This window comes from Loxodonta africana, chromosome 1 (assembly GCF_030014295.1).
Source record: "Loxodonta africana isolate mLoxAfr1 chromosome 1, mLoxAfr1.hap2, whole genome shotgun sequence".
NCBI classification, from domain to species: domain Eukaryota; kingdom Metazoa; phylum Chordata; class Mammalia; order Proboscidea; family Elephantidae; genus Loxodonta; species Loxodonta africana.
This window is the reverse complement of record NC_087342.1, coordinates 141,846,418-141,869,322: the sequence shown is the minus strand read 5'-3', so window position 1 is coordinate 141,869,322 and position 22,905 is coordinate 141,846,418. Positions and strand designations below refer to the sequence as shown.

At 36.7% G+C, this 22,905-nt stretch overlaps 1 protein-coding gene across 11 annotated transcripts in view; it reads right to left on the bottom strand.

Annotated features, from left to right (window-relative positions):
- Positions 1 to 22,905, bottom strand: part of BCKDHB (branched chain keto acid dehydrogenase E1 subunit beta) — a 285,086-nt gene that overhangs the window by 178,350 nt on the left and 83,831 nt on the right. For all 11 annotated transcript variants that reach the window (XR_002784887.2, XR_002784890.2, XR_002784886.2 and 8 more), the window contains 3 exons: positions 14,789 to 14,922; positions 14,412 to 14,567; positions 12,103 to 12,211 (listed from right to left, as the gene is read on the bottom strand). Coding sequence is in view for 7 of the 11 variants with exons in the window: in XM_064288324.1 (XP_064144394.1) it covers positions 12,103 to 12,211; positions 14,412 to 14,567; positions 14,789 to 14,922 (399 nt within the window). In the remaining 4 variants the exon portion in view is untranslated. The remainder of the gene's footprint in view (positions 1 to 12,102; positions 12,212 to 14,411; positions 14,568 to 14,788; positions 14,923 to 22,905) is intronic.

The window sequence follows — 22,905 nt, the reverse complement described above, 5'->3', positions numbered from 1 at the left end:
TAGACCAGAACCTAGTCAGCCAAGGCACCAGATATGTGAGATATAACCCAACTTAGATCAGCAAATCCAACACATACATGACCCACAACTGACTGCAACCCAGTGAAACTAGAGCTGCCCAAGCGGGCCCAGCCTAAATTGCCCACCAGAAGATGAGCTATGTAAATAGTTATTGATTTCAACCACTAAGCTTTAGGGGTAGCTTATTAAGCATCAACAGCTAGCTGACAGAACATTTCATTACTCAACCTATTTGAAATGAGAAAAACATATCTTTTTTAAGAAAACAATGCTAAATATAGTCAAGCATTAATTATAACATTGTTTATGCAAAAAATATAAAAATATTTCCAATATGTATATATCTTTTTAATTGAAAAAAATTAAATTATCTCAAGAATGGTGACAACTATCCCATAGTTAAGGATATGTTGACATTTAGTGAACCTTATCACCAACCTTATAAAAATAACCTTATATATATATGGATAAAATAACTGATGTGTTAATTTTTTTATTACATATGAAAGACTAAGATAGAACGAAGCCATTCCTGAAATGCACAATCACATCAACTACTACCAGCAATCGCTGAGAATTTTCAATGTGCCAGGTTGCATGCTAAGCATCTTCATGCATTCATTCATTTCACCTTTAAATCAACTTAATGAGACATGTACTATCATTGTCCTCATTGTACAGGTAAAAACACTGAAACCCAGAAAGGTTAAGTAGCTTGCCAAAAGTCACCCAGCTAGTAAGCCATGGAGCCAGTACTTTGAACTCAGGCAGTCTGGCCCCAGAATCTACACTCTTAACCACTTAATTATAATGCCCCAGGAGGACACAAAGGGTAACTACAGGAAAAAGATAAACCTGACTGACTACCTAATGTGTCAAAATACAATGAAAAAAGATTAATTACATCAAGAAGATTAGGGACGGTATTAGTGTTAGGAACATGAGAAATTCGGCAAATGAAAAGGAGGAGGAGAAGGAAGAAAGAAAACGTTATTAACTCCAGAGAAAACAAAAAGTTGTACCCAAGAAGAAATGTAATAATGCACTTTTTGACTCAGCGGTGAATGATACTGATACGGTCATAGCAATGAAAACATAATAATGATCTGACTAGAAATCACACTACTATAACCCTATGGAAGCACTGGGAGAAGTTTGGATATGTTGAGGTTGGGGAGGTAGGCACATGGTAGAGAAAGGAAGGTGGCATAAAAGAGCTAAATTCTCCTTCTCTCTAGCAGGAACTTAATACCCAAAATCTTTAAAAACCATTATAAAAATACTCTTTACAAATACAGTGATAAATACCAGAAAAAAGTTCTAACAAAGTTGAAACTGGTTACCTGTGGAGAGAGAGTCATGGGTTTGGTAAAGGGTGAGGTAGGGAACTGCTATTTTTAGTTACAAGGCTGGCATTATTTGACTTATTAAATTCTATACATGTATTATTTTAATTTTAAAAACTAACTGAAAAATCTAACAAATGAATTAAATTTTCTCTCATTAATAAATCCACCTTGCTCTTGTCAGTGAGTGTACCGGGCTTTAAATGTACTAGCCTGCACAAAAATAATCTGCTTAGTAATGCCAAGGAAAACAAATCTAAAACACTAATTCCTCTCTTCTATGTGCACGGGAGGTTTGAAAAAAAATTTTTTTTTAATCTACCATTCAAAAGCTACCTAGCAAATCAATTTTTCTCTCTCCATAATGTATCGATTCACAGGTAATTGGTGTATTTACTAAAAAAAATTTATTTAAATCCTCAAGATCACTATGGCATATTTTTGCCTGAAAGAGTAATTTGAATCCTGGAAATAAGGCAGTGCAAGGCTTTTAGTCTCCTTGATTTCTCATTATAACCATAGAAAAGCTACATTTACTTCAACATCACTGATGTTGTGTATCATTCAATTAAAACTTGAAAAGTTCAAAAGACGTGCAAAAATAGCTTCTCCACAAGATGCCTATATCTGATAATACCACGCTACTCATTCTCTTTCTGAATCATAACCATTTTGTGTGTTTTTTACGCTGTCTAGATTGCTACTCCTTATCTATCTTTACTAAATATCCTTCTGTCATTTTTAAAAAGTTCAATTATATTTAAATGACATAATTACAATAGTTAGAAAATCAAAAATGTTAGTCTTTTTCCTTTTAAATTCAAAAGTTTTATATCTATTTGTTGTATATTTAAAATTAAGTTTTAAAAAAAGTCAAGAAAACTGCCACATAAAAAATAATTACTTACCTATCTTTACTTTCATCTTTGTAGTTTATAAACCTACCAGTTAAACTGAAAGATATCATTTGTAAATTTTCTAGACTGGACATATAGGTGAGTCACCACAGCACAGAAGTTTAAACACAGAATAGTATATATAAGGGCACCAGACCCAGAAGTGAGGAGGTTGGAGAGCTGTAACAGCAACAGTGCTGTGCATTCACCAAATTATTGCATCTCCCCACCAAAACACAGGAAGACTACATTTCCCAGCTGCCTTTGCATCTAGTTGGGACATGTGACAAGTTCTGGTCAATGGAATATTGGCATATACCAAATCTAGACTTTGGCTCATAAAGTTGCCTGATAGTGATTCTCCGCTCTTTTTCTCTTTACAGGAATCTTTACAGGCCATATGTTGAAAATGCAATGTCTAAGATGAAAGGAACCTGGGTCCCTTAATGTCCACATGGAACAGGGGCTCCCAAACCCCGCCTGTGATACACTGGACTCCAATATGTGTAGTTTTTAAAACTTTTAAAGAAGTGAGTCAATCCTGTCAATGGAGAAGTTAACGCAGTATGTCTTCAAAACCTGGACTACACACAATACTTAGGATGCACTGACTTAACGCAAGGGTCACTGGGTGGGTTCAAATCACCAGCCTTTAGATTAGCAGCTAATAGCAAACTTCTTGCACTGCTCAAGCTCTGGTTGATACTATATATTCGCATTCAGTGAAAAAGTAGACTGCATCACTTCTAGGGGAAAATAAAAAAATAGGCAGTGGTACAGTGGTTAAGTGCTGGGCTGCTAATTGAAAGGTCAGTGTTTAGAAACCGATAGCAGCTCTGTGGGAGAAAAAACCTGGCAAACTGCTCCAGTAAAGATTACAGCCTGGGAAACCTTGTGTGGCAGTTCCACTCTGTCACATGGGGTCAATATGAGTCGTAATCAATTCATCAACACAAAATAACAACATAGTTATTAGCATAAAACTATGACACTGGAGAAAATTATATTTCATTTATCCCCTCCATTCAATAATATTAAAATAAGATGTAAAACAGGGTAATGTTTGAAAGAGGGCAGCCTCTGGATCAGAAACATTTGGTTTAAAACCTACCTCTACCATGTGTAACCTGTGAGAGTCTGAGCAAGTTTCTTAAACTCTCTAAATTTCAGTTAGTTTCCTTGCCTGAAAAGTGGATAACACCACTTCATGGGGCTTTTTTGAGGATTAAAGGGAAACATCTGTGCCATACATGACTCTAGAGACAGACTGGGTTTGAATTCTGGCTGTGTGCCTTTGGGCAAGTTGTTTCCCCAGGTTCCTCATCTGTAAAATGGTGATAATAACAGAATTGTTAAGGTTGTTGTGAGGATTAAATGAAACAGTCTATATGTTCATGTAATATATCACTGTGTCTAGCACTAAGTGTTCAACAAATGCTTAAAGACTAGTCAGATACACACACAGATTCTCTCACTTAACCCTCTCAACAAACTCATGACGTAAGTACTATTTTTACATGATGTTTTTTTTCCACTTTAGAAACAGATGGGGCTATTACCTCAGCCACTGAGACAAAGGTGGCATTTATATTAAGTTATGACAGGCTGCAGCTTATTGTGTTAATCTAAGTGGGCTACTTTCATGTTTAAAAAGTAGCACCTTTTCTCTAATCAAGATTATTATTTTAAGCAAGATACCTATTATATTAGTAAAGTCTACAAGAGATTAACACTCAAAGGAGGTTAAAATCAAAATGAGATTTAACAGAAGGATCTTGGGGAAGCTCATTAATCAAAGGAAGAATAAAGGAACAAGAGTAGCTCCAGAAACCTTAGAAACTAACCAAAAGAATTGAAGGGGTAAAGGCTGTCACTTTTCATTTCTATTTCTCTCCCCCCATGCCACCACCAGTGAACATGTCTGCTTGGCTTCACAGTCTTCCTTCTACTATCGCTCACTAAATGGCAGGGGACTTGGCCCAGTTTCACATCTCCCAAGGCAAACCGCCCCAAAGAAAGTGCAGGTCTGTCTCCACATACAAAAATCCAGAAAAGAACTCAGAATGTCTGGGCTTGGGCTACCTTCCCATCCCTCAGTGATCATGGAGGTGAGGTATGATAACTGGCAGCCCCTCACAAACCACACAGATTAGGGAAAGAGCAGTCCCCATGGGCAGAATATATTCTACAAAGAAAAGGACAGGACAAAGATGTTGCAAAGATTAACTAACAAAGGAGAACTGTGCAATACAACTACGAGTTAAAGCCTTACATAACCATTTCCCTCTATAACTAAATCATTCTTGAACAGGATTTAGTAATATAAATGATACAGAGAGGCAGATAAAGACAAAGCCTATACATTAGGGGTAAATTCTTCTTAGGGTTAACAAGTTAAAAATTTTAGATACCTAATACTTGAGCGTCCTGGTGCCACAGTGGCTAAGAGCTACAGCTACTAAACAAAAGGCTGACAGTTCGAATTCACCACCCGCAGTTCTACTCTGTCCTATAGGGTCACTATGAGTTGGAATCAACTCAACAGCAGCTGTTTTTGTTTCTTTGTTTTGTTTTGTTTTTTTAGCCTCCTAATTATCTTCATTTCAAGAATTATGTATAGAAAAATACTACAGATTTAGGTAAATATTATTTCTACCTGATGTTATGATGCTGCAAGAAGGGAAAAGGTGGTAATAGTTGATGCTTTCTTCAAATATTTCCTACTATATGAATCTAGTTCAGATGACAGAGTGGCAAAAGTATGTGATGGAAACACTTTTCGGTCAGCAAAATTCTGTTAATGAATGTTATTAGGAAACACACTTATCTCTATTTCCTTGTTTTCAAAAATGTCTGCAGTCACCAATTTCCTATAAGCAAAATGAAACAAAATAAAAACAGACATGCTTTTCTTGTGGGGTTTAAAGAGAAGGGGGGGAGGACAGAACACTGAGCAGGCACACTTAATATTAAATTTAAGAAAAAAATTTAAGGTGCAAAAGAGTGAAATCAAATAATAAAAATTAGAGCAGAATTAAATGAAATAGAGGACAGAAAAAAAATTGAAAGAGTTAACAAGACCAAAAGCTGGTTCTTTGAAAAAATTAACAGAACTGATAAACCCTTGGCCAAACTGACAAAAGAAAAACAAGAGAGAAGAAAATAACCCGAATAACAAATGAGATGGGTGATATTACAACAGACCCAACTGAAATGAAAAGAATCATATCAGATTACTATAAAAAACTGTACTCTAACAAATTTGAAAACCTTCAAGAAATGGATGGATTTCTACCAACACACTACCTATCTAAACTAACACAAACAGCGGTAGAACAACTAAATGAACCCATAACAAAAGAAGACATTGAAAAGGTAATTTAAAAAACTCCCAACAAAAAAAGCCCTGACCCAGATGGCTTCACTGCAGAGTTCTACCAAATTTTCAGAGAAGAGTTAACACCACTACTACTAAAGGTATTTCAGAGCATAGAAAAGGATGGAATACTCCCAATATCATTCTATAAAGCCAGCATATCCCTGATGCTAAAACCAGGTAAAGGCACCACATGAAAAGAAAATTACAGACCTAGATCCCTCATGAACTTAGATGCAAAAATCCTCAACAAAATTATAGCCAATAGAATTCAATAACATATCAAAAAAATAATTCACCCTGACCAAGTGGGATTCATACCAGGTATGCAGGGATGATTCAACATTAGAAAAACAATTAACGTAATCCATCATATAAATAAAACAAAAGACAAGAACCACATGATCTTATCAACTGATGCAGAAAAGGCATTTGACAAAGTTCTAGGACACCCATTCAGGATAAAAACTCTCAGCAAAAAAGGAATAGAAGAAAAATTCCTCAACATAATACAGGCCATTTATACAAAGCCAACAGCCAACATCATTCTAAATGGTGACAGTCTGAAAGCATTCCCCTTGAAAACAGGAGCCAGACAAAAACTATCATCACTCTTAATCAACATTGTGCTGGAGGTCCTAGCCAGAGCAATTAGGATAAATAAAGAAATAAAGAGCATCCGGATTGGTAAGGAAGAAGGAAAAGTATCTCTATTTGCTAATGACATGATCTTATATGCAGAAAACCCTAAAGAATCCTCAAGAAAACTACTGAAACTAGTAGAAGAGTTCGGCAAATGTCAGGATACAAGATAAACATCAAAAATCGTCTGGATTCCTCCACACCAACAAAAAGGACATCAAAGAGGAAATCACCTAATCAATACCATTCACAGTAGCCCTCAAGAAGATAAAATCCTTAGGAATAAATCCTACCAGAGAGGTAAAAGACCTATACAAAGAAAATTACAAGACGCTACTGCAAGGAACCTACATAAGTGGAAAAAACATACGTTGTTCATGGACAGGAAGTCTTAACATTGTAAAAATGTCTATTCTACCAAAAGCCATCTACAGATAAAACGCAATTCCGATTCAAATTCCAATGACATTTTTTTAATGAGATGGATAAATAAATCATCAACTTCATATGGAAGGGAAAGAGGCCCCAGATAAGTAAAGCGTTACTGAAAAGAAGAACAAAGTGGGAGGCCTCACACAACCTGATTTTAGAACCTATTATACCGCCACAGTAGTGAAAACAGCCTGGTACTGGTACAACAATGGAACAGAATTGAGAATTCAGACATAAATCCATCCACATATGAGCAGCTGATATTTGACAAAAGCCCAACGTCAGTTAAATGGGGAAAGACACTCTCTTTAACAAATTGTGCTAGCATAACTGGATATCCATCTGCAAAAAAAAAGAAATAAGACCCATACCTCACACCATGCACAAAACCTAACTCTAATGGGTCAAATTCTAAATATAAAATCTAAAACAATAAAGATCATGAAAGAAAAAATAGAGACAATGCTAGGAGCCCTAATACATGGAATAAACAGTATATAAAATATTACTAACAGCGCACAAACACCAGTAGAGAAATTAGATAACTTGGGAGCTCCTAAAAATCAAACACCTATGCTCATCTAAAGACTTCACCAAAAGAGTAAAAGATTCCCTACAGACTGGGTAAAAGTTTTTAGCTATGACATTTCCGATCAGCGCCTGATCTCTAAAATCTACATGATACTGCAAAAACTCAACTACAAAAAGATAAATAACCCAATGAAAAAATGGGCAAAGCATATGAACAGACACTTCACTAAAGAAGACATTCAGGTAGCTAACAGATACATGAGGAAATGCTCACAATCATTAACCATTAGAGAAATGCAAATCAAACTACCATAAGATTCCATCTCACTCCAACAAGGCTGGCATTAATCCAAAAATAATACATGTTGGAGAGGTTGTGGAGAGGCTGGAACACTTATACACTGCTGGTGGAAATGTCAAAGGGGACAACCGCTTTGGAAATCGATTTGGTGCTTCCTTAAAAAGCCAGAAATAGAACTACAATATGATTCAGCAATCCCACTCCTTGGAATATATCCTAGAGAAATAAGAGCCTTTACACAAACAGATATATGCACACCCATGTTCACTGCAGCACTGTTTACAACAGCAAAAGGATGGAGGCAATCATGGTGCCCATCAACAGATAAGTGGATAAATTAATTATGGTGCATTCACACAATGGAATACTACGCTTCGATAAAGAACAATTATGAATCCGTGAAACATTTCATAACATGGAGGAATCTGGAAGGCATTATGCTGAGTGAAATTAGTCAGTTGCAAAAAGACAGATATTGTATGAGACCACTATTATAAGAACTCGAAAAATAGTTTAAACAGAGAAGAAAATATTCTTTGACGGTTACAAGAGTGGGGAGGGAGAGAGGGAGTGAGGTATTCACTAATTAGATAGTAGACTAGAAATATTTTAGGTGAATGGAAAGACAACACACAGTACAGGAGAGGTCAGAACAAATGGACTAAACCAAAAACAAGTTAGTTTCCTGAATAAGCAGAATGCTCTGAAGGCCAGTGTAGCAGGGGCACAGGTTTAGGAACCATGGTTTCAGGGGACACCTAAGTCAGTTGGCATAATAAAATCTATTAAGAAAACATTCTGCGTAATGTTTTGGAGAGTGGCATCTGGAATCTTAAACGCTAGCAAGCAGCCAATTAAGATGCATCAATTGGTCTCAACCCACCTGGAGCAAAGGAGAACGAAGAACGCCAAAGACATGAGGTGCCCAAGAGGCAGAAAGGGCCACATAAACCAGAGACTATATCAGCCTGAGACCAGAGGAACTAGATGGTGCCTAGCTACAATTGAAGACTAACCTGATATGGAACACAACAAGAATCCCTGAGGGAGCAGGAGAGCAGTGGGATGCAGACCTCAAATTTTCGTAAAAAGACCAGACTTAATGGTCTGACTGAGACTAGAAGGATCCTGGAGGTCATGGTCCCCAGACCTTCTGTAAGCCCAAGACAGGAATCATTCCAAAGCCAACTCTTCAGACAGGGATTGGACTGGACTATAGGATAGAAAATGATACTGGTGAGGAGTGAGCTTCTTGGATAAAGTAGACACATGAGACTATGTGGGCAGCTCCTGTCTGGAGGGGAGATGAGAAGGCAGAGGGGGACAGAAGCTGGCTGAATGTTGTTGTTGTTCGGTGCCGTTGAGTCAGTTCCGACTCATAGCGACCCTATGCACAACAGAACAAAACACTGCCTGGTCGTGTGCCATCCTTACAATTGTTAAGCTTGGGCTCATTGTTCCAGCCGCTGTGTCAATCCACCTCGTTGAGGGTCTTCCTCTTTTCCGCTGACCAAGCATGATGTCCTTCTCCAGGGACTGATCCCCCCTGACAACATGTCCAAAGTATGTAAGATGCAGTCTCACCATCCTTGCTTCTAAGGAGCATTCTGGTTGTACTTCTAAGACAGATTTGTTCATTCTTTTGGCAGTCCATGGTATATCCAATATTCTTTGCCAACAGCACAATTCAAAGGCGTCAATTCTTCTTTGGTCTTCCTTATTCATTGTCCAGCTTTCACATGCATATGACGTGATTGAAAATACCATGGCTTGGGCCAGACGTACCTTAGTCTTCAAGGTGACATCTTTGCTCTTCAACATTTGAAGAGGTCCTTTGCAGCAGATTTACTCAATGCAATGCGTCTTTTGACTTCTTGACTGCTGCTTCCATGGCTGTTGATTGTGGATCCAAGTAAAATGAAGCTGGCTGAATAGACACGAAAATAGGGGGAGGAGAGAAGGAGTGTGCTGTCTCATTAGGGGGAGACCAACTAGGAGTATATAGTAAGGTATATATAAGTTTTTGTATGAGAGACTGACTTGATTAGTAATCTTTCACTTAAAGCACAATAAAAATTAAAAAAGAAAAAAAAGGAGCGATATCTACTCTACAGTATAGATAGTAGAGATACCTACTCTGTATCTACCCAATAACTTTATCTGTCTTTTAAATTTTCTAATATAACTGCCAAAAGATCTTAATGTAATTTTAATATAGTTAGATTTTGAAATTATAAACACCCTTACTGTTTTATCCAAAACTGCACCAAATGTGTTCAAGAGAGCTTTTAAAAACCAGAAAGAGCCACTTTTTAAATTTTTGTTTAATTGTGAAATGTATCTAAAGTTAAGATAGTAAACATGAATGCTCACAAATACTCCTTGTGCCTCCCTACGTTTCCCAGCCTCCCTTGGGGCCTTTTGACTGGTTGTAGAAAACAGACTAGGAACAAAAATGATATGTTTACAATATGTATTACTAGAGTTTTAAGAATAATGATTTTTTAAAAAAGGGACCCTATATAACCACAACCAACTTTAAGAAGCAGAACTTATCAATATTATACAAGGACCCTTCTTCAGTAGGATCCTCTCTCCCCAGAAGAAACCAATATCCTAAGTTTTGTGTTAATCCTTCCCATACTTTCCTTTATAATTTTATCATACATGTATAGATCCCTAAGCAATCTACTTTAGTTTGGCTTGTTTGGGAACCGTTTATAACTGGAATCATACTGTCTGTATTCTTCTGTGCTTTTTTCTTTTACTTAATATTATCCTTTTAAAATTCATCTAGGCAGATGTCTAATCTATAGGTCATTCATTTTCTCTGCTATATAATATCCCATCATATGAATATAGCACAATTTATTTATACATTTTATTGAGAGTAAACATCTGAGGTGTTTCAAGATTTGTCATTAGCAACAATTTCTCTATGAATATCTATACATACGTTTTTGACTACATTTATTAAAAAAACTTTCTAATTGCTTGGCTAACTACATGTTCAACTTATTAAATATCTGTGAAATTATTAACAAACTGTTTTCATAGTCACTGTATCAATTTATTTTTTCTGCAGCAATAAATGGGAGTTCAAGCTACTGCACGTCCTTATCAAAATTTAGAATTGCCCACATCCTTAACTGTTGACAGTCTAAGGGTATTAAAATACACCTTATGGTCCTAACTTGCACTTTCCTAAGCACCAATGAGTTTGAATATGTTTTCATTTTTATGTGCCATTTGGTTTTCTCTTCTTTAGAATTTATTTCCTTAGGTATCACTTTTCTTTTTAAGATTTTCCTGAAAATGTTTCTAAAATATCTGCAAATATTTTATAATATATTTCTATATTATAAAAGCCCCAAGCACAGACGCAACAACTTCTCATAGGCTGTTTAACTAGCTCCTATAAATGCGTATGGCCAAATGTATATAATATATTCCTCGTTATATCACCTAGTGGTTTTGCTTCTCTAATTAAACCCTTACTGATACAGTACTATATAGAAATCTGCTTCATTCCTTTAAAGATCTGCAATATAATCCATCCTATGGATATAGCAACTGTGGCAGAATTTGCTGCATAGCTGAAGTTCATAGGGCCAGGCAGGCTGTCAGGAAGGGAAGGTGGACATGAAGTAGGGGAGGGCAAGGACAAACTAGATCCTGCTAGGATGAACTGGACCCAAAGGACATTCATGTCTGCCTTTCACCAACTCTAACTTCCAACTTCAACCCATGGTAAAGATGACCTGGCATCCTCCATGAAGCTAAATACACACCTGGCCCAGGAGTGAGGGAAGCTGAAGGAAAAAGTCTAGAATGAGCTTGAGGAGCTGTGGGTCCTGCTCCTGCTCCATCCAATGAGATGACCCAAAAAAGAGTATGACTGCTGTTTATAAATCTCCTGTGGAATGTCTCTTATGGCCCATGGTAACCCAGAACTATGCAGGAAAATAAATTCTAGGAAATGTAGTTTCAGCTAAGTTGACACACTGCCTCTGAAACAGACTGCTCGAAATGAACTATGGGCCAAAGGGTAAACAACTTCCTCTTCCTGTTGCTTTTACTGCTTGCTCTTTTATTTTTTTTCATGTAATATTTAGCAAAGTAAAACATTTATGGAAACCCTGGTGGTGCAGTGGTTAAGTGCTACGGCTGCTAACCAAAGGGTCAGCAGTTCAAATTATGTGGTCTAAAGTCAAAATTATATAACACATTCAGAATAGTCTAGTTTCATCCAGCCCACATTTACTAAGCTCATACTATGTGCTTAGCAAACACAGTCCTAAGGTCTTGCTACCAGTTCGCATTGCTTCTTTGTTTCCACAATCAAAATATTAAATGACTATATGGATTTTTCCCTAAATTTAACACATAATTTACACCTGAGGACATACTAAATACAGAACAAATGAATCACAATTTTTTTTTTTTAACATGGCAAGTATAAATCAAGATTTTAGGAGAAAAAGTCATAATTTTTTAAACTGTGAAAAACACAGCATATAAATATATTCACAAATATAAAATAAAGGAAACCTTTACCTGCTGCCCTGTAAAGTATTTTAGGTTCAAAAAATATACAAGGATTTTTATCCTCTATGCATGACAAAAGAAGTCCCTTGGCCTGGAAAGGGCTTCTGGGCACAACCACCTGTAAAAACAGATTTTTTAAAAGACAAATTTAGTTAAAATGTATCCCAGTAAACTCACTTGTAAGTATCAGTATTTAAATAACAAATCTTTACTAATTAAAAGTGGAAAACTGTTTTAGCCAAAAAATTCCATTAGTTTAACAAACATTTATCAGGTGCCTATCATGTTTTGATAACTAAGATACTGCTCTTCTCTTAAGGAGCTAAGCTTGCATATATAAAAAATTAAAGGAATCCACAAGTAGCATTCATCAAAACTAAAATGGTCAATATCTTCCTATATTAACATACAAATTTAAAAAGTCTCTTCTACTACGGTTCTTTTACTATTGTCAATGGGCACGCAATCCTCTTCTCCAATTTTAACATTAAAAACTCCTCCTTTCTCATGAAAAATATGATCTTCATTTCTTTAGTGGAAAACTAATGCACAGAATTTTATGATCAGCCATTATAATGTCCAGTTATGGTAAAGCAAAAAGAAAAGTGTGAATATGCCACACTTCCGGATGACAGGAAAGGGACTCCAGAGCCTTCTTGAGAATGAAGGTGACAAGAAGAAAGATGACGATAATGACAGGAAGTAGCACAATGTGTTGACTGGGCCAAGTACTCTATGTGGATTAATTCATCTATTATTCATAGCAATCCCATGAGGTACCTATTCTTATTTTCCTCGTTTTAGAAATAAAGAGATTGAGGTAAGAGTATCTGGTGGACCAGGAATTCTCACCCAAATCTGACTAATGCCGGGGCTTCAGCTCTTAACGTCTATACCATGTTGTCTCAAATAGCAAACTTGTGCCTACTTTTTAATGACTGTTACAACAATGACTTTACAATAATTGTGTAAAGTATTTTAAATTTACTTTTTTAAAGTATTAATATTTTAAGACTGTGAAGCACAATTATTACATAGAAAATGCCATTAAAATAAACCTGGATTTATTACAAAGACTCAGATAAGATTCCTCGAATCAAACTACATTTAGATTTCAAAGCCATTTCTATGGCATGTTTATTGCAGAATTTTTACTTTAAGAAAATAAAATAGAAGCACAAGTCTCATTATTTTATTTTCCATAAAGACTGCTGAACACATTGCTTGTCATGTCACACAATGTCTTTGTTTTTAGTTCCTATTTTTTTAGTTTCTCTTCATCTATTTTTTTAGCCTTCTGCACTTTACGTGTATTTTCATTCGGGATGAAAACAAAAGAAAGAGGAAGTAAGGAAGACAAGACAGGGTATTAAGAGATGTGTTCTTAATAACACTGGGTAATGTTACAAACATTCGGTGTGAACCAATGTTCAGCTCAACACAAAAATAACTATTGCCTTGAACGTGGCTTCCGCCCCAACCTACCACTTCTAGCTTACACTGAAAAACTATGTAACCTCTACACAGCTAAGAAAAACTATGGCTTTGAACTGGTAGAAAAAACAAATAAGACTAAGACATATGTTCACAGCCAATTCATGTTGTCAAAATATACATATATATAAAATTTTGGATGGACATATCTTGTGAGTTTTTATAATGATTCTCAGGAAAGCTCTTCAGTAAATAGAAAACTAGATAATGTTTAAAAAAAAAGATAGAAAATTTTCAAAATATTTTTATCATCAACAGACCTAAGCTATTATGAAAAGCAGGCTATAAAAGTGGGATGCTTCAAAATCAATTATTTGAGGAAGTATTTCTTACTCTGGGGTGAAAAACACATCTAGGGAGCAAAGTCTTCTCTGAGTCTATTTGAAAAGTAAGAAATTAGGCTAAAGTTCTATGACTCTGGTTTTAAGGCAAATAAACAGTAAATAACTTTTTAAAATCACCCCAGAATCAGTTAAGTGAGGGAGACACATTAGAAAGAAACAGAGCTTTGAAAATGGGGGATGAAAAAAATAGCTACGTCCTCAATCTTAGTCTCAGAAGTCTATGAAATCATTTCAAGAAATTTGAAATGAATGCCAGGGTCAAGCTAGTACTACTTCAAGGAGAATGTTCTGGAAACCTTAACACTGGAAAGTTGATCTAAAGAAAACGCTAAACTTTCTCTCTTAAATGCAATTAAGTTCACATAAATTCCAAAGATCCTATTTGTTTTCCTCTAGATAAGCATGTTAGTTAATACTAATAAAATCAATCAAAATTGAAACATTAAATGAATATCAAATAAGGTACATAGATAATTATACCTTGATTCCTGGACAGTGGGCAAAAAAAGCTTCAGGACTCTGAGAATGATAGAGAGCCCCATGGCCAACACAGCCCCAGGGGGACCGGATGGTAAGGCTTCCGCAATTAAAAAGATCCCCAGAACGATATCGATACTTGGCAGCTTCATTAACAATCTGGTGGGTGGGAGGAAAAGGACATGTCAAAGTGAGTCCTCTATTCTCCAACATTCTTAAATCATTCTACAAGCACTTTAAAATATGCCCATGCACCAGCTCAAAGGTGACAAAGTGTTCCAAAGATTGGTAGGTGGGAGGTACGGTACAGGCAGTATTTCAATACTTAACAGACTTAACTTTAGAAATGGCTCATTCGTAATAAAATGTGATGCCCTTACCTGATCAAAAGCAGGAAAAATATAATCTGCAAACTGAATTTCTGCAATGGCGGTAGCACCAGTGACTGCAATTCCAATTCCAAACCCAACAATTCCTTGTTCACATAATGGGGTGTTAAAAACTCTATCTTTTCCTAAAAAAAAAAAAAAAAACTTAATCTGACAAATAATAGCAATATAACACAATACATCTAAAACTTTAGTAAATTATTAATAGTGGGATGGATGGATAAAAAAGAGGAAAAAAGATAGTATATATAGTGTGCAGTGGTTGATTTAAATGAAAACGTTGGTAATTACATTAATTATAAAAAATCTAAATGTTCCAATTAAAAGAAAAAGATTCCTTGGAATAAAACAAAGCAAAATTCAACTACATGCTGCTTAAAAGAAAATATTTAAACTCTTAAAAAAAAAAAAAAGGCTGTAAGTGAAAAAAAGGGGAAAAAATACATAATGAAAAACTAAACAAAAGAAAGTTGATGTCCCTATATTAATAGCAGACAAAATAGACTTTAAGGGAAAAGGCATTACCAAAGATAAAGAGGAAAAAGCCATACTGTTAAAGGGTTTGATTCATAAGGAGGACATAATTCAAAACTTAAATTCATTTAATAACATGGTTCAAAACAAATAAGAAAAATTAACAGAACTAAAAGGTAAAATGGACAAATTCACAATACAGTAGGAAATTTTCAATATACCAGGCTCAGTAACTGACAGAAAAAGCATAAATAGAAGTAATAAATAAGATTTGATCATCATTAACAAACACAACCTAAGTGACATATAGAAGACACTACACTCAACAGCTAAGAATAAAAGGTCTTTATATGCAAACAGAGAAGAGTGATATAAGTTGGCCATATAAATCAAAAACCAAACCCATTGCCGTCAAGTCAATTCCTACTCATAGTGACCCTACAGGACAGAGCAGAACTGCCCCATAGGGTTTCCGAGGCTGCAAACTTTATGGAAGCATCTTTCTTCTGAAAAGCAGCTGGTGCGTTCGAACAGCCAACCTTTCAGCTGTCAAGAACTTTAACCACTGCACCACCAGGGTTCCTTAATTGACCATATACTGGACTATGAATAATCCAATCTCAACAAATTTCAAAGGATTATAATCATATACAGTATATTCTCTGACCACGGTGAAATTAGGCTAGAAATCAATAACGAAAAGATTATTAGAAAATCCTTAGGCTAGAAAAGTTCACAAATACATATCTAAATAATCTATGGGCCAAAGAAGAAATAATAATGGGAATTAGAAAATATTTTGAAATGAATGATAATGAAAAAGTATATATCCCATATTATTCAGGTTCTGATTCTAGTGATGGCAGAATAGTTTTTTTCAGGCTAATCCTCTAATGATTATAAACTCCAGAAAAAATATAACTGCTCAAAGGCACAGGCAAGCCAAAAGTAAGAAGAAACTGAAGGGAGGGGACTTGGCCCTTGAAAGAAGTGATGCACAGTAGATGAGCATGACATTTCCCCCAGCGAATTCCCTAGTCTGTGTGATGTGGGACAGCTAGAATTCAAACAAATAAACTCAATCATATTGGCTTAAGATGTCAGAGAGTGCAGTCTGGGGCTGTCAGAGTGGATGGAAATTGAAGGATTAAATCCCAAAAGAAGGGCACCACCACACATGGAGCCCTCAAATCTGTACATAAACTCTGATCAATTCCTTAGCCGGTCCCTATGCCTGAGGGCAAAGGAAAGGTCATCATGTTTGGTAACCAAAACCCGTTGCTGTTGATTTGATTCCAACTCATACCGATCCTATAGTGACCCTATAGGACAGAGTAGAACTGCCCCATAGGGTTTCTAAGGAGCAGCTAGTAGATTCCAACTGCTGACCTTTTTGGTTAGCAGCTGAGCTCTTAACCACTGCAGCACCAGGGCACCAATGTTGGTAAAGGGCCAATGAAAATGAGGAAAACCCTCGATGAGATGTATTAACACAATGGCCGCAACAATGGACATGATCATCAATGATCATGAAGATGGCACAGGACCAGGGAATGTTTTGTTCTGTTATACATAAGGTTGCCATGAGTCTGAGCCAACTTGATGGCAACCAACAACAACAATATGCCTACAGAAGACTCTGAGGAGCCCAGCAGAAAATAGTGACAGGAAACTGGAAGAACTAAGAAGAGATTTCAGTGGCGCCCATTAAAGACAAGGCAGAAGTTGGAGTCTCCTCAATGCTAGAGAGGAGCTTGATAAATACCTTAGGCTGTCCACTGAAACCACAGGGTACAACTTTATTAGGGTACAACTCAATTTTTACTTGAAATTTCATCACCTCTCAGCCAACATCTATACTTTTATGAAAAAAAAATCTAATCTCAGAGAGCCAGGTGGACCCAAACTAATGGCCACAGTGTGGACAGGTGGCCAAAAGTTTTGGGACAGATCTAGGATTCAAATTTTATTTCCATATTCCAAGAACACCAGTTCTTCTTGGTGAATGGAGTTCACTTTCAGCTCAATCATTCCTTTTGAATACGAACCACAAGTAGAGCAGGTGTTGAAAAATGCCAACAAGACACATCCTGTAGTTTGTACTTTCAAAGCAGCTGCAAGAACTTAAAATATGATTCATGCTCATCACATTCAGTGAATATCTTTTGAAATTGTGACCTCTAGCCCTCATGTTTCCTATCTGACTTCGAGTAGCCTGAAAGTTTTTGAAAATCTATAATTCCACTGAACTATGAACAATTCAGTGGTAGAAAATGGAATACAGATATCAGCTGCCACCTGTGGCATCCATAGCCCTGGAATACCTGAACCATCATAGCCAAATAAGCAGTGTTCTTATTTATTCCTTTCCCCTTCATGTTGACCACATTCAGACATTTTTCATTTCATAAGAAAGTATAGCCTTTTTTTTAAACCAGAAGTCAGAGAAGTTGAGTTTCTTGGAACTCTCTTACTCCAGAACATGTTTGCTTTGACTGCCTCAACGGGAAATAAATGTTCAAAATCTGTTTCTATTTTCTCCCAAACAGGTAATGACTAAGGGTAAGAGCACAAATGAATTGCACACCCTGATGACTTCTTTCTTGAATGGCAATTAACCTAATGTAAAATTAATACACACATTGAGTCGATTTTGACTCGTTCTAAAGATGGGACCAAAAGGATGCCCTGATGAAATGAATGTGAAGTCAGAGAGATGCTAAGAATGACTAAAAGATTTTTGACCTGAGTAATCGGAAGGGCAGAAGTGCCATTAATTGAGAAAGGGGAAACTATGAAGAAGTATGTTGAATGAGAGATCAGGTGTTCAGTTTTGGAGATGTTAAGTTTGAAATGCTATTAAGGATTTGGTTGTGTCCCCTCAAAAGTTATGTTGAAGTCCTAACTCCTGTAAATATGACTTTGTTTAGTAACAGAGGTTTTCTTTTGTTGTGTTAATGAGGTCATACTAGAGTAGGGTAGGTCCTAAACCTATTCTCTCTGAGTGGTGACTTACAAAAAAAAGCAGAATAGACACAGACACAGACAGGGGAAAGAGATCGTGTGAGCAACCATCTATAGGCCAAGGAATGCCCAGAGCACTGTGCAACAGTTAAGTGCTCGGCTGCTAACTGAAAAAGTTGGTGGTTCAAACGTACCCAGATGCTTCATGGGAGAAAGACCTGGCAATCTGCTACCATAAAGATTCCACCACTGCCGTCAAGTCAATTCACCATAAAGATTACCTCCTAGGAAATCCTATGGGGCAGTTCTACTCTGTCACACAGGTTGATATGAGTTGAAATCGACTCATCAGCGCCTAACAACAACAACCACCATGGAAGAACCCTCTCCTAGAGATGATGCCCTGACTTGGGCTTCTAGCCTCCAAAACTGTGAGACAATATTTTTCTGTTCTTTAAAGCCACCTATTCTGTGGTATTTTGTTACAGCAGCCCTAGCAAACTAAGACAGATACCTTTAGACATCGAGGTGGAGCTATCAGCCTGTTGGATATATGAGTTAGTAAGTATTTGGAATAAAGATGGCGTTTTAAAACATGGGACCGGTTAAGATTACCAAGTAAATTTAAATAGGTATACAGAGAGAAAAGGAGAAGTCTAAGAGTGAGTCCTGATTACCCCAATGTTAAGAAGACAGGAGATAAACAATCAGGAAAGCTGAGAAGAAAAAATGCCAATGAGTTTGGAGGAAACATGAAGAATGTGCTAGGTCCTGGAAACCAAATGAAGAAAGTGTTTCTAAAAGGAGAGAATGGTCAACCTGTGTCATATGCTGCCAAAAGAAAGTGAGATGAGGGCTGTGAACTGAACATAGGATTTATCACTGGTGAACCTGGCAAGACAGTTTCTGCAAAGCAGGAGGGAGGGAGTAACAAAAGTCTAACTATAGTGAGTTCAGGAGAGAATGGGAGGAAAGAAACTGGAGATAACAAGTACTAACAATGATTTGGAGAAATTCTGCTAAAAGGAGAGAATGGAAAGGGAGCAGTACGTAGGTAGAGAGGAATAAGGCTATTTTTTTAAGATGGAAGAAGTAACAGCATATTTGCAGGCTAATGAGAATGATCAGTAGAAAGGGGGAAATTCATGATTTTGAGGAAATTAATGAAATGGAGAGGCAGAAGAATGACTGGAACCATGTCTATGAGTAGATGACAGGAAGAAAGGGGTCTAGTGTGGAGAGGTTTATAGGAACCCTGATACTCACTCAGAGTACAGGAGGAAAGAGGGTTTATGGGAACTGATGCTGGCATATTATTATACCCAGAGGTGAGAGCTTGCCAAAGTTCTCTGTTAATTGCTTCTAACTTTTTAGTAAAATATGAAACTAAATTATTAGCTAAGAATGAGGATAGTAAAGACAGTTCAAACAAGAGAAAGAAAGTGGGAACAGTCATGTGGGAAAATGAAAGAGAGACCAGGAACATGAAGCATGATGGCAGGCAGCATGAGTGGTCTTCTGGAGATTACTGGTCGTGAACTTAGAGTGAAACCCCTTGGCATGTTTTGTGATCCTCCATGCCCAACTGCTTTGTCTGGGTCAAAAAAAAAACTAAATGCTATCTGAGTTATTCCTTTCTTAACCTTAGATAACTGAATAAAATTCAATTAACATTTCTGATAAACTATGTTATCAGTAGTACAGATAAATAGACTAAAAACTAAGACATTATTAGTCCATACAACATCTCTATTTTTCTTATCCATTGCTACTTCTCCTTAAATTTTAGACTGTAGAGAGGCGGGGCCGAGATGGTGGACTACGTAAACGCTACCTCAGATCCCTCTTGCAACAAAGACTCGGAAAAACAAGTGAATCGATCACATACATAACAATCTACGAACCCTAAACAACAAACACAGATTTAGAGACGGAAAATGAACAAATACGAGGAAGCAGCGATTGTTTTCAGAGCCTGGAGCCAGTGTCCCAGTCAGGCGGCTTCATTAACATTGGAATTTCCTGAGCCAGAGGGAGAAAGGCTACAGCTCCGCAGCGGCTTTGCTTCCCCCCGCCCCTTTTTTTCTTTCTTTCTTTTGGTCTTTTCCTAACCCACTCTTCCGGCTTAAGAGAAGGAAACACAAAAAACCCAGGGACCAAAAATCCACCCCTAATTGGACTAAAAACACAGAACCAGCTAGAGCCAAGCATACATGATCCAAATCTCAGACTTTCATCCTTACAGGGAACAAGGTGGCGGTTATAATCCAAAGGCAGTTCTGATAGAGATCTGACTGCATTTTTTTTTTAGCGGATTTTCTGGAAAAACTAGTATCCCAGTGATGGCTCGGAGACAGCAGTCCATATCAAACCACATAAAGAAGCAGACCACGACAGCCTCTACAAGACCCAAACAAAAGAATCAAAATCTTTCCCAAATGAAGATACAATCCTGGAATTATCAGATACAGAATATAAAAAACTAATTTACAGAATGCTTCAAGACATCACAAACGAAATAAGGCAAACTGCAGAAAAAGCCAAGGAACACACTGATAAAACAGTTGAAGAACTCAAAAATATTATCCAAGAACATAGTGAAAAAGTTAATAAGTTGCAAGAATTCATAGAGAGATAGCATGTAGAAATCCAAAAGATTAACAATAAAATTACAGAATTAGACAACGCAATAGGAAGTCAGAGGAGCAGACTCGAGCAATTAGAATGCAGACTGGGACATCGGGAGGACCAGGGAATTAACACCAACATAGCTGAAAAAAAATCAGATGAAAGAATTTAAAAAACTGAAGAAACCCTAAGAATCATGTGGGACTCTATCAAGAAGGATAACTTGCGTGTGATTGGAGTCCCAGAACAGGGAGGGAGGTCAGAAAACACAGAGAAAATAGTTGAAGATCTCCTGACAGAAAACTTCCCTGACATCATGAAAGACGAAAGGATATCTATCCAAGATGCTCATCGAACCCCATTTAAGATTAATCCAAAAAAAAAAAACACCAAGACATATTATCATCAAACTTGCTAAAACCAAAGATAAAGAGAAAATTTTAAAACCAGCCAGGGAGAAAAGAAAGGTTTCCTTCAAGGGAGAATCAATAAGAATAAGTTCAGACTACTCAGCAGAAACCATGCAGGCAAGAAGGCAATAGGATGACATACACAGAGCACTGAAGGAGAAAAACTGCCAGCCAAGGATCATATATCCAGCAAAACTCTCTCTGAAATATGAAGGCGAAATTAAGATATTTACAGATAAACACAAGTTTAGAGAATTTGCAAAAACCAAACCAAAGCTACAAGAAATACTAAAGGGTATTGTTTGGTCAGAAAACCAATAACATCAGATACCAGCACAACACAAGGTCACAAAACAGAACATCCTGATATCAACTCAAATAGGGAAATCACAAAAACAAATTAAGATTAATTAAAAAAAAAAAAGTTCATAACAGGGAATCACTGAAGTCAATATGTGAAAGATCACAATAATCAAAAAGAAGGACTAAATACAGGAGGCAAAGAACTGCCATATGGAGAGTCATACAAGACGATATAGAACAATACAAGTTAGGTTTTTACTTAGAAAAATAGGGGTAAATAATAAGGTAATGACAAAGAGGTATAACAACTCCATAATTCAAGATAAAAGCCAAGAAAAACGTAACGACTCAACTACCATAAAGTGAAACACTACGAAAATGAGGATCTCACAATTTCCTAAGAAAAACGTCTCGGCACAAAAAAATATGTGGAAAAATGAAATTGTGAACAACACACATAAAAAGGCATCAAAATGACAGCACTAAAAACTTATTTATCTATAATTACGCTGAATGTAAATGGACTTAACGCACCAATAAAGAGACAGAGAGTCTCGGACTGGATAAAGAAACACAATCCGTCTATATGCTGCCTACAAGAGACACACCTTAGACCTGGACACACAAACAAACTAAAACTCAAAGGATGGAAAAAAATATATCAAGCAAACAATAAGCAAAAAAGGAGTAGCAATATTAATTTCTGACAAAATAGACTTTAGACTTAAATCCACGACAAAGGATTAAGAAGGACACTACATAACGATAAAAGGGACAATCGATCAGGAAGACATAACCATATTAAATATTTATGCACCCAATGACAGGGCTGCAAGATACATAAATCAAATTTGAACAGAACTGAAAAGTGAGATAGACACCTCCACACTTTCGGAGGACAGGACATCCAGTAAGAAGCTCAATAGAGACACGGAAGACCTACTTACAACAATCAACCAACTTGACCTCATTGACTTATACAGAACTCTCCACCCAACTGCTGCAAAATATACTTTTTTTTCTAGTGCACATGGAACATTCTCTAGAATAGACCACATACTAGGTCATAAAACAAACCTTTGCAGAATCCAATACATCGAAATATTACAAAGCATCTTCTCAGACCACAAGGCAATAAAACTAGAAATCAACAACAGAAAAACTAGGGAAAAGAAATCAAATACTTGGAAACTGAACAATACCCTCCTGAAAAAAGACTGGGTTATAGAAGACATCAAGGAGGGAATAAGGAAATTCATAGAATGCAACGAGAATGTAAATACTTCCTATCAAAACCTCTGGGCACAGCAAAAGCAGTGCTCAGAGGCC